This window comes from Schistocerca gregaria, chromosome 3 (assembly GCF_023897955.1).
Source record: "Schistocerca gregaria isolate iqSchGreg1 chromosome 3, iqSchGreg1.2, whole genome shotgun sequence".
Classification (NCBI taxonomy): domain Eukaryota; kingdom Metazoa; phylum Arthropoda; class Insecta; order Orthoptera; family Acrididae; genus Schistocerca; species Schistocerca gregaria.
The window spans coordinates 844,650,966-844,665,026 of record NC_064922.1 but is presented as its reverse complement, the minus strand read 5'-3'; the positions used below and the strand labels follow the sequence as shown (position 1 = coordinate 844,665,026).

General features: G+C 38.0%; 1 protein-coding gene across 4 annotated transcripts in view; it reads left to right on the top strand.

Moving 5' to 3' along the window:
• The window catches only part of LOC126354741 (ubiquitin carboxyl-terminal hydrolase 36), a 40,904-nt gene that overhangs the window by 10,151 nt on the left and 16,692 nt on the right, over window positions 1–14,061 (top strand). For all 4 annotated transcript variants that reach the window (XM_050004615.1, XM_050004617.1, XM_050004616.1 and 1 more), the window contains exons 7-10: window positions 5,298–5,365; window positions 7,244–7,475; window positions 9,916–10,138; window positions 13,742–13,910. In XM_050004615.1, the coding sequence (XP_049860572.1) occupies window positions 5,298–5,365; window positions 7,244–7,475; window positions 9,916–10,138; window positions 13,742–13,910 (692 nt within the window). The remainder of the gene's footprint in view (window positions 1–5,297; window positions 5,366–7,243; window positions 7,476–9,915; window positions 10,139–13,741; window positions 13,911–14,061) is intronic.

The following is a 14,061-nucleotide window of genomic DNA, read 5'->3' as shown; positions in this document are numbered from 1 at the left end:
AATGACGAGGTAAGAGCAGTATACAATATCATATACGTGAGACTATGGAAGATGCGCACCTCAATTTTCAGCAGACGTATAAAAAAGAATATGCGCAAAAATGAAAAAGTGTAAATTTGAGATTAATGCAGGTCTCTGGAGAAAAAGGAGTTGTTTGTTGTGTTTATGGAATGATTCACTTTTACAAGTCTAGCTCATCTTTCCAGCAAAAAATAAGACAATTTGCTGACCATTTATAGTTACTCCCCTCACCCCAGCAGAATCTTCCCCGTCTGTCCCACACTCCCTGCCCTTTCTTGTATTATCCCCACTGCACTTCCATTATGTTTTCCCCTGGCTGAATTGGTTTCACAGCATTCCTCCACTATGAGTTGACAGCCCTGCAGCCAGGTGGACGCGTGTGTACGAAGCTCTCATTAAGTTAAGCGATTAATATTGAAATAAGAGCTAATTTAGTTAATATTACATTTTAGACTAGTGCATTTACGTCTTATCTAATCTATCTATTGAAGCTTTCACTTTTCTAAATGTAATTGTATCGAAACGGAAGTATTTTGTAAAGGCTGGCAATCACGAGTTTGTTTACATACTTAGGTGTAAATTTTGTACGAGTGTAGATATTTGTTTTTGACTAGACTTAGTGCTTAGGAGTTAAATTAATTTGTCTCTCACCCAGAATTTGTGTGGTTGATAAAACATTTCTGAAGCAAGTTTATAAGTTTGTTTACATTAGTGTTTAGTTACGTATTAGTACAGGTTACGACACTATTGTGTTATTAAAGTTATTTTCTGCTTGTAGGTTACGTTTTACTATCAAATCATATGTGACAAGTGTGGTGGTTGCTGTAGAAATTTGAAAGAGGGAGTGTTCTGTATAGACTGTAGGTTGTGGCTTCATTGGGGCGAGTGCAGCGGATAGGAAACGAGGGTAGATAATGAGGCTCTTCCATGGCAGTGTTTGTGCCCTTAAGGCTGAATTAGAAATCACAAATTTGGAATTGTGTAAGCTAAGGGAGGAAAAGGACTCTGGACACTGGGAAAAGGTAGCAAGCAAAGGGTGAAAAAGGGAAACAATTGATAAAACTTCTGAACTTCAGTTAGCAAATCAGTTTGGCTTGCTGTCTGAAGTAGTGGAGGAAGGGCCACATTCAGATGTAGTTTGAATGTAGGTTGAAGCAGAATACTAGCTTAAAGAAAAAGACGGGTCAGGATCAAACCAGAATAGGAAAAGAAAAATGCTGCTTATAGGTAGCAGTCATGGAAGGGGTATGGGCTAACAGCTTCAGGAGAAATTAGGGACAGAGTACCAGGCCACAAGTTTTGTGAAACCAAGTGCTAGCCTTAGCCAGGTGACAGAAAACTTAGGTCAGCTATGCAAGGACTTTGAGAAGGAAGATCAGGTAAGTGTAGTTGGGGGAGCAGAAAACAGCCTGGCTATGAATCCAAGATACAGTATTAGGAGTGACCTGGATAAAATAGGAGCAGAAACTGGGCACACGAATGTGGGGTTTGTGTAGGTCTTTCAGTGCCATGATCAGCCCTGGGTAACCACTGCTGTAAGGCGTGTTAACACTGAGCTGAACAGGATGTCCAGACACTGGCAAAGTCTCACATGAGTGTTGTTCCAGTTGATGCTGTTGGTTGGTGGGGTTACACTACACATGGCCTCCACCTTAATAGGAAGGGGAAAGATAAGTTAGCTTCGCTATTAGCATATACTGTAGGGGGGGGGGGGGTGCACAGTAACACAAGGTGTGATCCCTGTCGTTGTTGGGACCAGACAGACAGGTTTTGTTAGGTTAAAGCCAAATTCCAGACAGACAACAACCAAGGAAGGTAGAAGTAAAGAAATTGCATGCACAGCAAATAGGGATAAAGCTAAGGGTGGTACCAACTTACTTCACCAAAATATCAAGGGAATGATAAATAAAGTAGAGCTGATAATGTATTTAGATGATCTCAAAAATAAGAATGAGATTGATATACTTTGTCTCTCTAAGCACCATGTAACTGTGGGGATGGAAAATGTCAGTATAAATGAGTATAATTTAGCATCTTACACTTGTAGATCTAGTATGGATAAAGGTGTTGCTATTTTCATAAAATAAGGGTATAAATATAGAACTGTTGAAGTAAGCAAATTTTGTGTTGATCAATACTTTGAGGTTTGTGCATGTGAACTTAAGCTATATATAGTGTTGATATTAGCAACAGTTTACAGGTCTCTATTAGGAGATAGGGAGCTATTCATAAAAAAGTTTGACACCCTATTATGCTGTCTGTCAGACAAAAAGAAGTTATTAATCTGTGGTGATTTCAGTGTTAACTTTCTAAGCAATTCTGATAGGAAAAGTGAACTGAAAGTGTTGTTAACAACATATAACTTAGAATCAATGATCAATTTCCTTTCACGTACAGCTCAGGACAGTAGTACTCTAATAGAGAATGTATTTGTACAGCAAGAGGATGTAGAACAAACACACTTTCCCTGTGGTAAATGGATTATCTGACCATGATGCACAACTGATTAACTTACAAAACCTAACAGGGTGTACACTTCAGAAACTGTTAAGTAAAGTGTGAGGGTGCTCAATCCAGTATCTATAGATAGTTTAGGAAATGTAAACTGGGAAGATGTATATAACGAGCCAAATGCTAATGATAAAGGCAGCATATTTCGTGATAAATGTATATCCATATTTGAACATTATTATTCAAAGACAATTGCTAAATGTAACACCACAAACTTTTCAAAGAAACGTTGGATTACTACAGGTATTAGTGTCTTCAGGAAGAAAAAGAAAACTATATAAGACAGCAAGAACTAGTAAAGATCCATAAGCAGTTTTACACTATAAAAATTATTGTAAAATACTGAGAAAAGTTGTAAGGAAGTCAAGAAATATGTATGTTAGAGAAGAAATTAACAACTCGAGCAATAAAATCAAATCAATGAGGAATGTTGTTAGAAGGGAGATAGGAAAAGTAACCACAGGGGTAGGTAGTATTACTGTTAAAGAGAGTGAGACCATCTTAACCAACAGTACAAAGGTAGCCAGTGTATTTAACAATCACTTCTTAAGTGTAAGAGAAAAAAAATTGGCGAGGATAGCTCTAAAGAGTCGGTTTTGAATAATTTTAGTTGGATTAAGTTTCATCTAACAACTACTTGTGAAATAAGGAAAATTATTAAATCTTTGAAAAATAAATGTTCTGTTGGAGTAGATGACATCTCTAACAAGTTATTGAAACAATGTGGTGCAATTACAGCTGATGTTTTAGATTCACATATGTAATGCATCACTGACTCAGGGTAGTTTCCAGACAGGTTAAGATATGCCATTGTCTGGCCTCTCTACAAAAAAGGGGGAAACCACAGATGTCAATAATTACTGGTCAATATCCTTGCTTACAGCATTTTCAAAAATCTTTGAGAAAGTAATGTACTCTAGAGTGGTTAGCCATCTCAACATTAATGGGATACTTAGTAAATCACAGTTTGGATTTCAAAAATGCTGTTCCACTGAGACAGCAATATACAGTTTCACTGTCCACATTACAGAGTGTTTAAATAGTAAAATGTCACCAGTAGGAATATTCTGTGACTTATCCAAAGCATTTGATTGTGTGAACCATGACATTATGTTAGAGAAATTACAATTCTGTATAAATGGAACAGCATATGAGTGGTTTAAGTCATATCTACAGAACAGGAAGCAAAAAGTCTCTCTATATGCTTCAAGTGATTCAAAGGAGTTTACCACTTCATCTACCTGGGGTGAAATTACATTAGGTGTTCCACAAGGTTCGATCAAGGGTACCATCCTTTTCTTGATGTATGTGAATGACCTCCCTTCTTATGCAAAACAAGATGCTGAACTGACACTGTTTGCTGATGATACAAGCATAATTATTAATCCAGTAAAAGAAAGTCCGATAGAAAATGATACAAATAATGTCTTTGGAAAAGTTATTAATTAGTTTTCTGCGAATGGGCTTACTCTGAACTTTTCAAAAACAGAGTACATCCAATTTTCTGCTGCAAAAGTATAATTCCTCCAATAAACATAACACATCAAAAGAAGTCAGTAGCCAGGGTAGAGCATACTAAGTTTTTTGGTGTACATGTAGATGAGGATCTTAATTGAAAATTCATATTTTGGATCTCCTTAAGTGACTAGGTTCAGCAACTTTTGCAGTCAGAATAATTGCCAATTTTGAGGATGTAGAAATTAGTAAGCTAACATACTTTGCATACTTCTACTCTCTGATGTCATATGGAATAATATTCTGGGGCAACTCAACACTTAGGCAAAAGATATTCACTGCTCAAAAGAAAGTAGTTAGAACAATGTGTGGGGTTCATGGTTGCACATCTTGTAGGCATCTGTTTAAAAGGTTAGGAATTCTTCCAACTGCTTCACAGTACATTTACTCAGTAATGAAATTTTTTCTCAACAACATTGACCAGTTTAAAATCAACATCGACATTCATGATTACAATACCAGAAAAAAGAAAGACCTACACTATCCTTTACTTAACCTATCTTTGGCATAGAAAGGGGTAAAATATGCTGCTATAGAACTTTTTGATAAGTTAACAGATGAAATAAAATGTCTGACAGACAGCAGTAATAGTTTCAAAAACAAATTGAAATCATACCTCCTTGACAACTCCTCCTATACCATAGGTCAATTCTTGAATATGAGTAAATAAATCTGGAGATATAATATATGCATTTTGTGCCATTTAAGGGAATGGGATAGATCATACAAATATTTAGGTATAACACTACATTGTAAACAAAAAAGAAAAGAAGAAACTTGCTTCCTGTGCACATTTCTTGTGCATTTGACACGTTCCACATCATAATGGTTTTTCTGTGCTGTTGATCAATGGAACACGTAACTAACTATGAACCATTACCATTTCCATAGCCTGTGAGATGTGATCTTACCTCCATTTGTGCATCAAGATTGAGATTTTGTAGCTCATACTTCATTCCAGATAAATTCCAGAGTAAATTTACTAATGATGATGTACATTCTTTACCAAGAGTAATGTGTTGTATGTACAAAATTGATTAGTATAATAAAATAATTTAATAATGCCTTGTCATTACATTTGAGACAATCTTAAATATATCGAGTAATTTTCTCTGCAGTCTTCTTTGTGCGCATTGCTGATAATACATCTTGCGTGTATAATAATTGCTCCAGTAAGATTGAAGAACTTGCAGTTTATGATATGGTGATTCATATTACCTTTCCTTTCTAAGGAATGTGTGTTGTTTTAGGTTGGACAACTACAGCAAAGAAACAACTCCATTGAATCAAATATTTGGCGGCTACATTCGATCAGAAGGTAAAAGTCCTTTATATTATATATCCTGTATTTGCATTATTTGTACAGAAAACATAGGAAACTGATATTATTAGAATGATTGAGTGAGAAGTTATTCTGAGGCAAAGAGCAAAGCAGACAGAAAGTAAACTCCTAAGCTGTTAAGTTCCAGTTATGTAGTTGAATTTCCATTCTGGGCTAAACACGACAGGAACATTTGAAAACCTTATGATTTATTAGTGCTCGTATAAACTTTGTTCTCTTCTGTTTACGTACAGGAAAATAATGCAAGGAAAATTTAAAATAAAAAAATAATAATAACTGTGAGTAAGAAAGTAATAAGCTGTATGATGCTTTAATTTCGTATGTATGGAAATATATCATTAAAATGAAACTCAAATGAAACATAGATAATTTTATGATACTTTACCATTTGCTGTAGAGACAACATACATTGTCAGATTCACAGATGCAGTAGCTTTTGGGACGCTGAGGAAATGAGGTTATGACAAGGCGAAATACTTAGCACCTAACTGATTATAATTCCCTCTCGTTCTGAGGATAAACTTCTCACTGAGTTAGCTGTCATATGGATGTTACTACCTGTTTCTCGGTTTACATGATTTTCACCTTTCACCCGGATATCAGGAATGCGTATATTACCAACATAGATATGCTGTAGATCTATTTAAACATCATATGTTTGCATATTAATGAAATTTTTGGAGTTCATAAATCTCCACTGTAGGAATTAAGTTATTCTGCAAAGAGCAATCTGGCGAATGTAGATAACTGTCCAGGAGGTATAGGAGGAAGTAGGTAATGGCACATGGGTTGTAGTTGTATTCCTCTACTTAAGTTTATCTGTATATTTCAACAGAAAGCATTCATTACTTTAACACTGTCTTTAAGTAAACAAAGTATGCACTTAAGAAATATCAGACCCGCTTTGTGATTGGGTTGAAGACTTACAAGCAAGTAGAGGTTAGCACATTGTTCTTAACTGGATGAAATTATGAGATGAAAATGTGTGGTTTTTTTTTTTTTTTTTTTTAACCCATGGAACTATTGTAGGACAGTATTGTTAACAACAGATATTAATGACCTTTCAGGTAACGATGCATCTCTTCGATGCTGTTGTGTATTGGGAAGTTGCAGTGCCATATAATTAGTGAAATTCCGGAAGACCTGCGGAGCATCAACACTTGTGAATGAAATTTAATTGCAAAGTCTCTGTAAATCTATGTAATAGATTCCTCATTACTCCCAAAACACACACACACACACACACACACACACACACACACGATTTATAAGTATGCAATGCCAGTCAGTAACTGTAAACAGTAACAGTCTCAATCACCAAATAACCAGTGTTTCTTTTTAAATTATTTTATTTTTTATTTTAAATATCCACAGCCAAAATTTTGTTGAAGGATATAATCATCTTCCATGTTGACTATATTTTTTGGTTGTTACATACTTAAGTTCTCACCGTTGGTTGGCTTTAACCCAGACTGAAGTGGACATAAGAAATATGCTAAGCACCATAGTGGTGCTACGTCAGTGTAAAAATAAAACCCAGTACCATCACAAAAAGAGAGCAAAATTTCATGCTCACCAGTAACTAAAGAAAAAAAAAAAAATGTTACTGGTAACACATGATGGATTATATAACTCAGCTGAATCACTGAATAGCTATTTCATTTCTTGGGATCGCTTGTTTTATGATTAATATTAAATTGCAATAGAAGTTCTATTCAACATGACCAGCTTAACTGTTGTTTTAATACTATATGGTATTTGTGTTTAGTAGTTCTTATGCATATTACTAGTTTTTGTTGTATTATATATAAATGACAAACTGAACCTTCGTAATATATATCTGTGTCTTTACAGTGACATGCTTGCAGTGCCGTGCAGTTTCCACAACATTCCAGCACTTTCAGGACCTCCTCCTAGATATACGGAGGGCCAGCACATTGGAGGACGCTCTCTCTGCATATTTTACACACGAGAGGCTGGAGGGTGATGATGCTTATAGATGTGAAAGATGTCATCGGAAGGTACCTGCAAACAAGAAATTTTCCCTTGAGAAACCTCCAATGGTCCTCTGCATACAACTTAAAAGGTAAATACATCTATTATCTGCCGTTTCGTTGTTACTTCAACAAAACTGCAATGAAATGATTGTGTGATATGCATGTGGTCATGAGTCTTACAAATCAGTGACCTCTAATTTTCTGATAATGTTGGAAGTTTAGTTACCCAAAGGTAAACACTAATTTGGGCCTTCGAAGAAAATGTTCAGTACTAAAACTGTTCATATTTGTTCTTAGATTTTACCGTTTAGCGGGACTACTTTTTTTTGCCTTCTTTGCCTTTTTTCTGAAGTATCGGCATTAGTAATTAGTTAAATATTATAATAAACTATGTGGGGATATAGAAGTGCTTAAGTTGTATCACATTGTGTATCATTGTAAGAGGATCTCCGATGTAGGAAAAGATGGATTGCTATTTAACATAAAGATGACATGTTAAGTTGCAGGCAGGTATAGTTAAGACACTTACACATAAGCTTTTGGCTGCAGCCTTTGCCAGAAAAGGAAAAAGAAATGTATACCATTCATTCATACAAGCAACCATGCCTCACATACACGTAACCGCCATATACGGCAGCTCAGACCAGAATGTTTGTCACGTGGAATGGCAGCAGCAGTCTGCGTGGGGGGGGGGGGGGGGGGATGAGTGCTCTCTGGTGGACAGACAGAGACTAAACTGCCAGCAGGCACTGCTTCGGGAGATTGAGGGGCAGGGTGGCGGTGGTTGGGGGGGGGGGGGGGGGGACATGGGCGGTTACTTTGACAGAGGGTGGGAGACAAGACTGAGGAGGAGGTGATAGGTCAGAAGGAGTAGAAACTGTTGGTTGGAAGGTGTTTGGACAGTATGTTCCCTTAGGTTGAGGCTGGGATAATTATGGGAGCAGAGAATGTGTTGTAAGGATAGCTCCCATTTGGGTAGTTCAGAAAAGGTGGTGGCTAAGGAGAGGATGCAAATTATTCATGTTGTGAAGTAGCCATTGAAATAAAATATGATATGTGCAGCTGGATGTTGTGCCGCTAGGTGGTCTGTTTTGTTTTTAGCCAAAGTTTAGCGGTTGCTGTTCTTCCTCGTGGATAGCTGGTTAGTAGATATACCAATATAAAAAATCTGTTCAATGATTGCAGCGGAGCTGATATGTGACATGACTGATTTCACAGGTGGCCTGGCCTCTGATAGGGTGTGACAAGTCTGGAAGTGTGGAGTGGATGGATTGGCCAGGTCTTGCAATTTGATCTTTCACAGGACCATGATCCTTGTGGCAAGGGGTTGGGACTGGGAGTGGCATGGGGATGGGCTAAAATGTTGTGGAGGTTGGGTAGGCAACAGAACATCACTTTGGGAGGGTTGGGAAGGCTCTTGGGTAGGATGTCCATAATTTCAGGGCATGATGATAGATAAACAAAGCCCTGCTGAATGATGTGGCTCTACTTTGTGGCTGGCTCTTGGGGGTGTTGGTAGGATTGTTTGTGTGATGGGAAATGACACAAGAGATCTGTTTGCAGGTTTGTCTGGACTAGTGCTTGTGTGTGAATGCCTTGGTGAGACCCTCAGCATACTAGGCAAGGCAGTTCTTGTAACAGCAGATATGCCGTTCAGTGTGGCAAAGAACAAAGTAAACCACCCTGTGTCCGATAACATGCTTGATTTTAATGGCTGCCTCACAACCTGAGCCATCTTGATGGTCACCTCTACTGCCATTTTTTTCTGAACTGTCCAGATGGGAGTTATTCTTAAAACACACTCTCCACTCTTGTAACTATCCTAGCCTCAACCTACAGTAGTGTACTGTCCCTACACTCTCCACCCAAAACTTTCCACCCCTCTGTCCTATCACCCTCCTCCCCTTTCTTGTCTCCCACCATCTTTGTGTGCTGCCTTCTGCCAATATGGCCTCCCATCTTTCCCTCTTCCTCTCTTTCTTTTCCCCATCTTCCTGCCCCACAACTTCCTGATGCTGTGCCTGTTGACAGTCTAGTCACTGCACACTACACCAGACAGCATTCCTCTCCCCCTTCCTGTACACTGCTGTCCCTTCCTCTTCCCCACACCCTCCATATTGCTGCTCCTATTCCACGTGACAGTCTGGCCCAAGCTGCCGGACCTGGCGGTCATGTGTGCTTGCTTGTGTGAATGAATGGTGTGCGTTTCTCTTTTCTGAGGAAGGCTATGGCTGGAAGCTTATGTGTAAGTGCCTTCTAATCGTGCCTGTCATCTTTATGGTAAGTACAATCTATCTTTTTCCCACATTGCTGATATTCCAACCTGGAACTCCTTGGTAAGATCTCAGTAGTAACTAAACATTTTACATATGATTTCTCTCTTGGTAACAGATTTACCATTGTGTTTACATGTAAAATAAAGCGGACTGTATTCCTTAAAATTAAGCTCATTTTATATGTATGTAATGTGAATTTTCTAATATCGAACATATGTGTATGAGAAGTTGAATTTTTGTTGCTCTCTTGTAGGTTCAGCATGTTGGGTGCTAAATTGAATAAGCATGTTGAATTTCCTCAGCGGTTGGATCTCACCAGGTACCTCTGTCCACAGTCACAGTACCGTGGAGGACAGCCTTTGACTTACAGATTGACATCACTTGTTCTCCACATGGGCTCATCTGTAAACTGTGGCCACTACACAGCTGTTGCCCAGACATCCACTGGTCACTGGTATCAATTTGATGACAGCTCAGTAAGTGAAACAGTTGCACTGACATTTGTAATAAATAGAATAATCCTCTATCAGTCCGTAACCAACTACATGTAGAACAGACTTCAGTTTACAAGTGGGTAATAGGTAAACACATGTAGACACTAATACATTGTCCCTGACTGATCATCTTTGTCCCTTTACTTTATTAATTCCTTTTATTGTATTTTTCAACCTCAGCTCACACAAATAGTAGCTGGTAACTGATTCTGATTTCCTGCAAAATTGTCATATCCGTTTAAAGAGAGAGGAAAATACAGTAAAATACTAGGTAACTAAATTAGAAAACCAAACTAACTGCCATACACTACTAATGAACTTTAATATATTGCCCATTGCTCCCAAGAAGATGCAGCTGATTGTGATATTATTTGTATTACCTGAGGGTGAAAATTACAATTGAATTTCTTATTGTGGATGGTTACTGTATTCCCCAAAGGCAACATGCATAGTCTGTGTAAATATTCCTGAGCCCTTTCTCTGAAAATATTTTAGGAGTAAAGGGGACCACTCACCAAATAGCAGAAGTATTGGCAGTTATTTTTCATTCTGCATGAACTTTCCTACAGATATAGAATGAGTCTGCAAAACTGTGGCCTAGTATTTTAGATATGTACGATGATCCTAAGCTGATTTTGTGTGTATTTTGTGGTGATGCACTATGGCTATATTGGGACATGTTATAAAACATGTATGCCTTGTCATATTTTAAGTGCATGTTTTCACATCCAAGAAACTAGTAATTTTTTTCATTATGGCATATTTTATTATTTTAAGATTCACTAGTTGTATTTCATTTCTCCTGTTTTGCTGGATATCGGAATATGGTCTTGCTGACCAAATCCGGTAGTCGAAGGACCAAAAGTTTTGCGATCATTGGCGGAAATAAAAGAAATTCATTCTCCACTTCCTGGATCACTGTTTTAATCTGCAGCCATATATATGGGTGGTTATAATTAAAATTTCCCTATTTAACACATTATAACACAAACCTAATTACCGTATGAATACCAAACTTGATAGCATTAATGTCCAGAGCATGGGGTGCACGATTTCCATGCATCACAGCGCCACTGTCCAGCCCCCATCGTGGCCACCAGGTGCCGCGATCAGTCATTGTAATCCATAGGCTCGCACACGTGACAGTCGCAGTGCACTTCTTGATGTGTCAACATGAGCTTGGACAAAAGGAGCAGGGCATTATTGGTGAAGCTCTATTATCAAAAAACAGTAATGCTGCAGCTGCACTTAAAGAATATTGCCAGCTGAAAGTGTTACGAAAGTGTCGTCTTTCTCCACCTGTTGTGCGGATCATAATGAAGAAGTTTGAATCAACTGGAGAACTAGGTGTTGCTCTGGGAAGAAGCTGACAACCAGTTGCACCACAGGCAGTTGATGAAATCACTTTTGCTGTGGCAGACAACACTGTGCACTATTCCTAATCGTCAGGCAGTGCTCATGCTGTGTCACGACAGTTGAACATCCCATGGTCCACTGTACAGAAGGTGCTTTGTGCCATTCTCAAATTGTATCCATACAAGATCCGCATCGTACAGCAGCTTGCACCACAGGATGCACAGCGATGTGCTGACTTCACTCGCGAGGATTGAAGTTGATGAGTGCTGGTCCTAAACCATTCAATGGACAGATCAACCTCATTTTTGTCTGACGGGTGAAATGAACACACAGAATTGCCGAGTTGAGGTATCTTCACCTCCGGTCACTGTGCATGAAGTTCGTCTGTATGGTGAATGTGTCCTGTATGGTGATCCATTCTGTTTCGAACAGGCTGGCACTTGAGGACCAAAGACTTGCAGTGTGACTGGCCAGCATTACTGATATATGCTTTGCCAGCAGGTGATACCCACCCTACAGCAGTTTTCTTGCAAGCTGGGGCACCACCACACATCACTCATAAAGTTCACTTGCTTCTCCAAAATACATTTTGGAACGATCGAATTATCAGCTGATAGTTTCCAAATGATTGGCTGACACGATAACATGATCTCAGTCTATGATTTCTGGTTGTGGGGCAACCTGAAGGGCAGAGTTTACCAGGGGAACATTCACACATGCTGATCTGAAGCGTAGCATATCAAGAGAGGTAGCCAAGCATACCTATGGATGTGCTTCGTTCTGCTGTGCTGCGTTTCAGACTCTTCTGAACCTTGATGGGCATCATATGAGCCTGATTTGTAGCAATAATGGTACTGTAGCAGCACATTAAAAGTGTTCCAAATGAATTGATTCCACAGTACTACTTGACATTAATGCTACTAAGTCAAGGACTCGTATGGTAGTTAGTTTTCATGTTGTGTGTTAAAAGGGAAGCTTAATTACAACCACCCTGTGTATATCAACTCTGTCGTTCATATGAAATTACTAAATGAATCTTAGTCTTAAAATCAGTTTGAAGTACGTTACTTCAGAGTGATGGCAGTCAGTGCAACATCGAAAATATGGATATTATGCATACCCAAACTGACACTAGGCCCTATAACTGCATTCCATTTAAAACTGAAAAAGGCATGAGCATTCAGTTGAGTTAACAAATAACTTCTACTAGTATGTACGTCAGATAATTGAACAGCATTATTCGACAATTGCAGAATCTAATTCGTGATTGCCTCTGCTTTTGTTTGACAAGCATTAACAGATTTAACACATCTATTTTATGCACATCCATTTTTGTAAAGAAACTGTGCAATGTATGCACCAAGTGCCCCAGACTACTACTGGAGAATGCTGAGGAGCATGTTCTGTGCGATGAAGCATGTTGATGCAGAGTGTGCAGCAACCATGATGCATGTGCTTCACGATGAGAAACATATACCTTGTGAGAATGACTTCAGTCTATGAAGTTAAATGCCAGGATGATGGTCCCTTTAAAAAGGATCCTAGCAATTTCTCTCCCCATACTTGCCTACCACAGTACATGCTGTGTATTTAACTCGGTGTTGGTTGGATGTTGCACCACATTATTCCTTTCTTAACCCTTTCCCTAATTATTTCCTAATATATTTTTTTTTTTTTTTTTTTTTGCTTTTATATCAGTTGAAGCTTTTTGATTCAGTTTGTGTATGTGAGTAAGGTGTGACGATAATCTTGTGTAAGAAATGCCAAAGTCCACTTTTGGAAGATAGAAGGAAGAGAACCATCTTGATGATTAAAATTCTTCTGGGTTTTGTAATGCGTCATTGTGTAAAATTCAATAATTATAAACTGTAAAACCAATATTCCAGCCGAATTATAGTGGCTTTGTTCTGTAATTTTATTAAACAGGTAATTTTAGCAGTAATGCAGCTTCTGAAATATTTAGATTGGAGCTGGAAAACTGAAATTATTACATATGTTTAACTGCTCCACTTCATACAACAGAAATGGTGCTTAGAAAATTTATTTTCTTGGTTGGTTGGTACTTTTAGTTGCTGTACTGTTAAGAATGTGTGTAGAGTTCTTAATCTGGCCCCGTCAGAGGAATCAAAAAATAACTATAAAATACTTTGACGTTGATTATTAGATGTACACCATTTTTATTATGATTATGATGTTGATTATTAAGGACGTTATTTTTATTTATTTCAGGTAAGACCTATATCACTAAATTCAGTTCTTGATATGAATGCATACATAATAATCTATGAAATGGATAAATCTGAAGCAAATATACCTCAGACACAGCCTGCAGTGTCTACAAAACCTGCAACAGTTACTTCTGTGACATCACAAAACACTCTTACAAATGGAAGTACAGGTCAGTAGATAAGCTATGTATTTGTACACTGTGCAATCAATTGCTTTGAGAAGTCGCATAATCTGTTCTCATTGCTGCATTACATTACTAAAACTGTAAAAATATAAACACAGTTTATAAATTGATAAGTTTGACCTTGAAAGTGCAATGA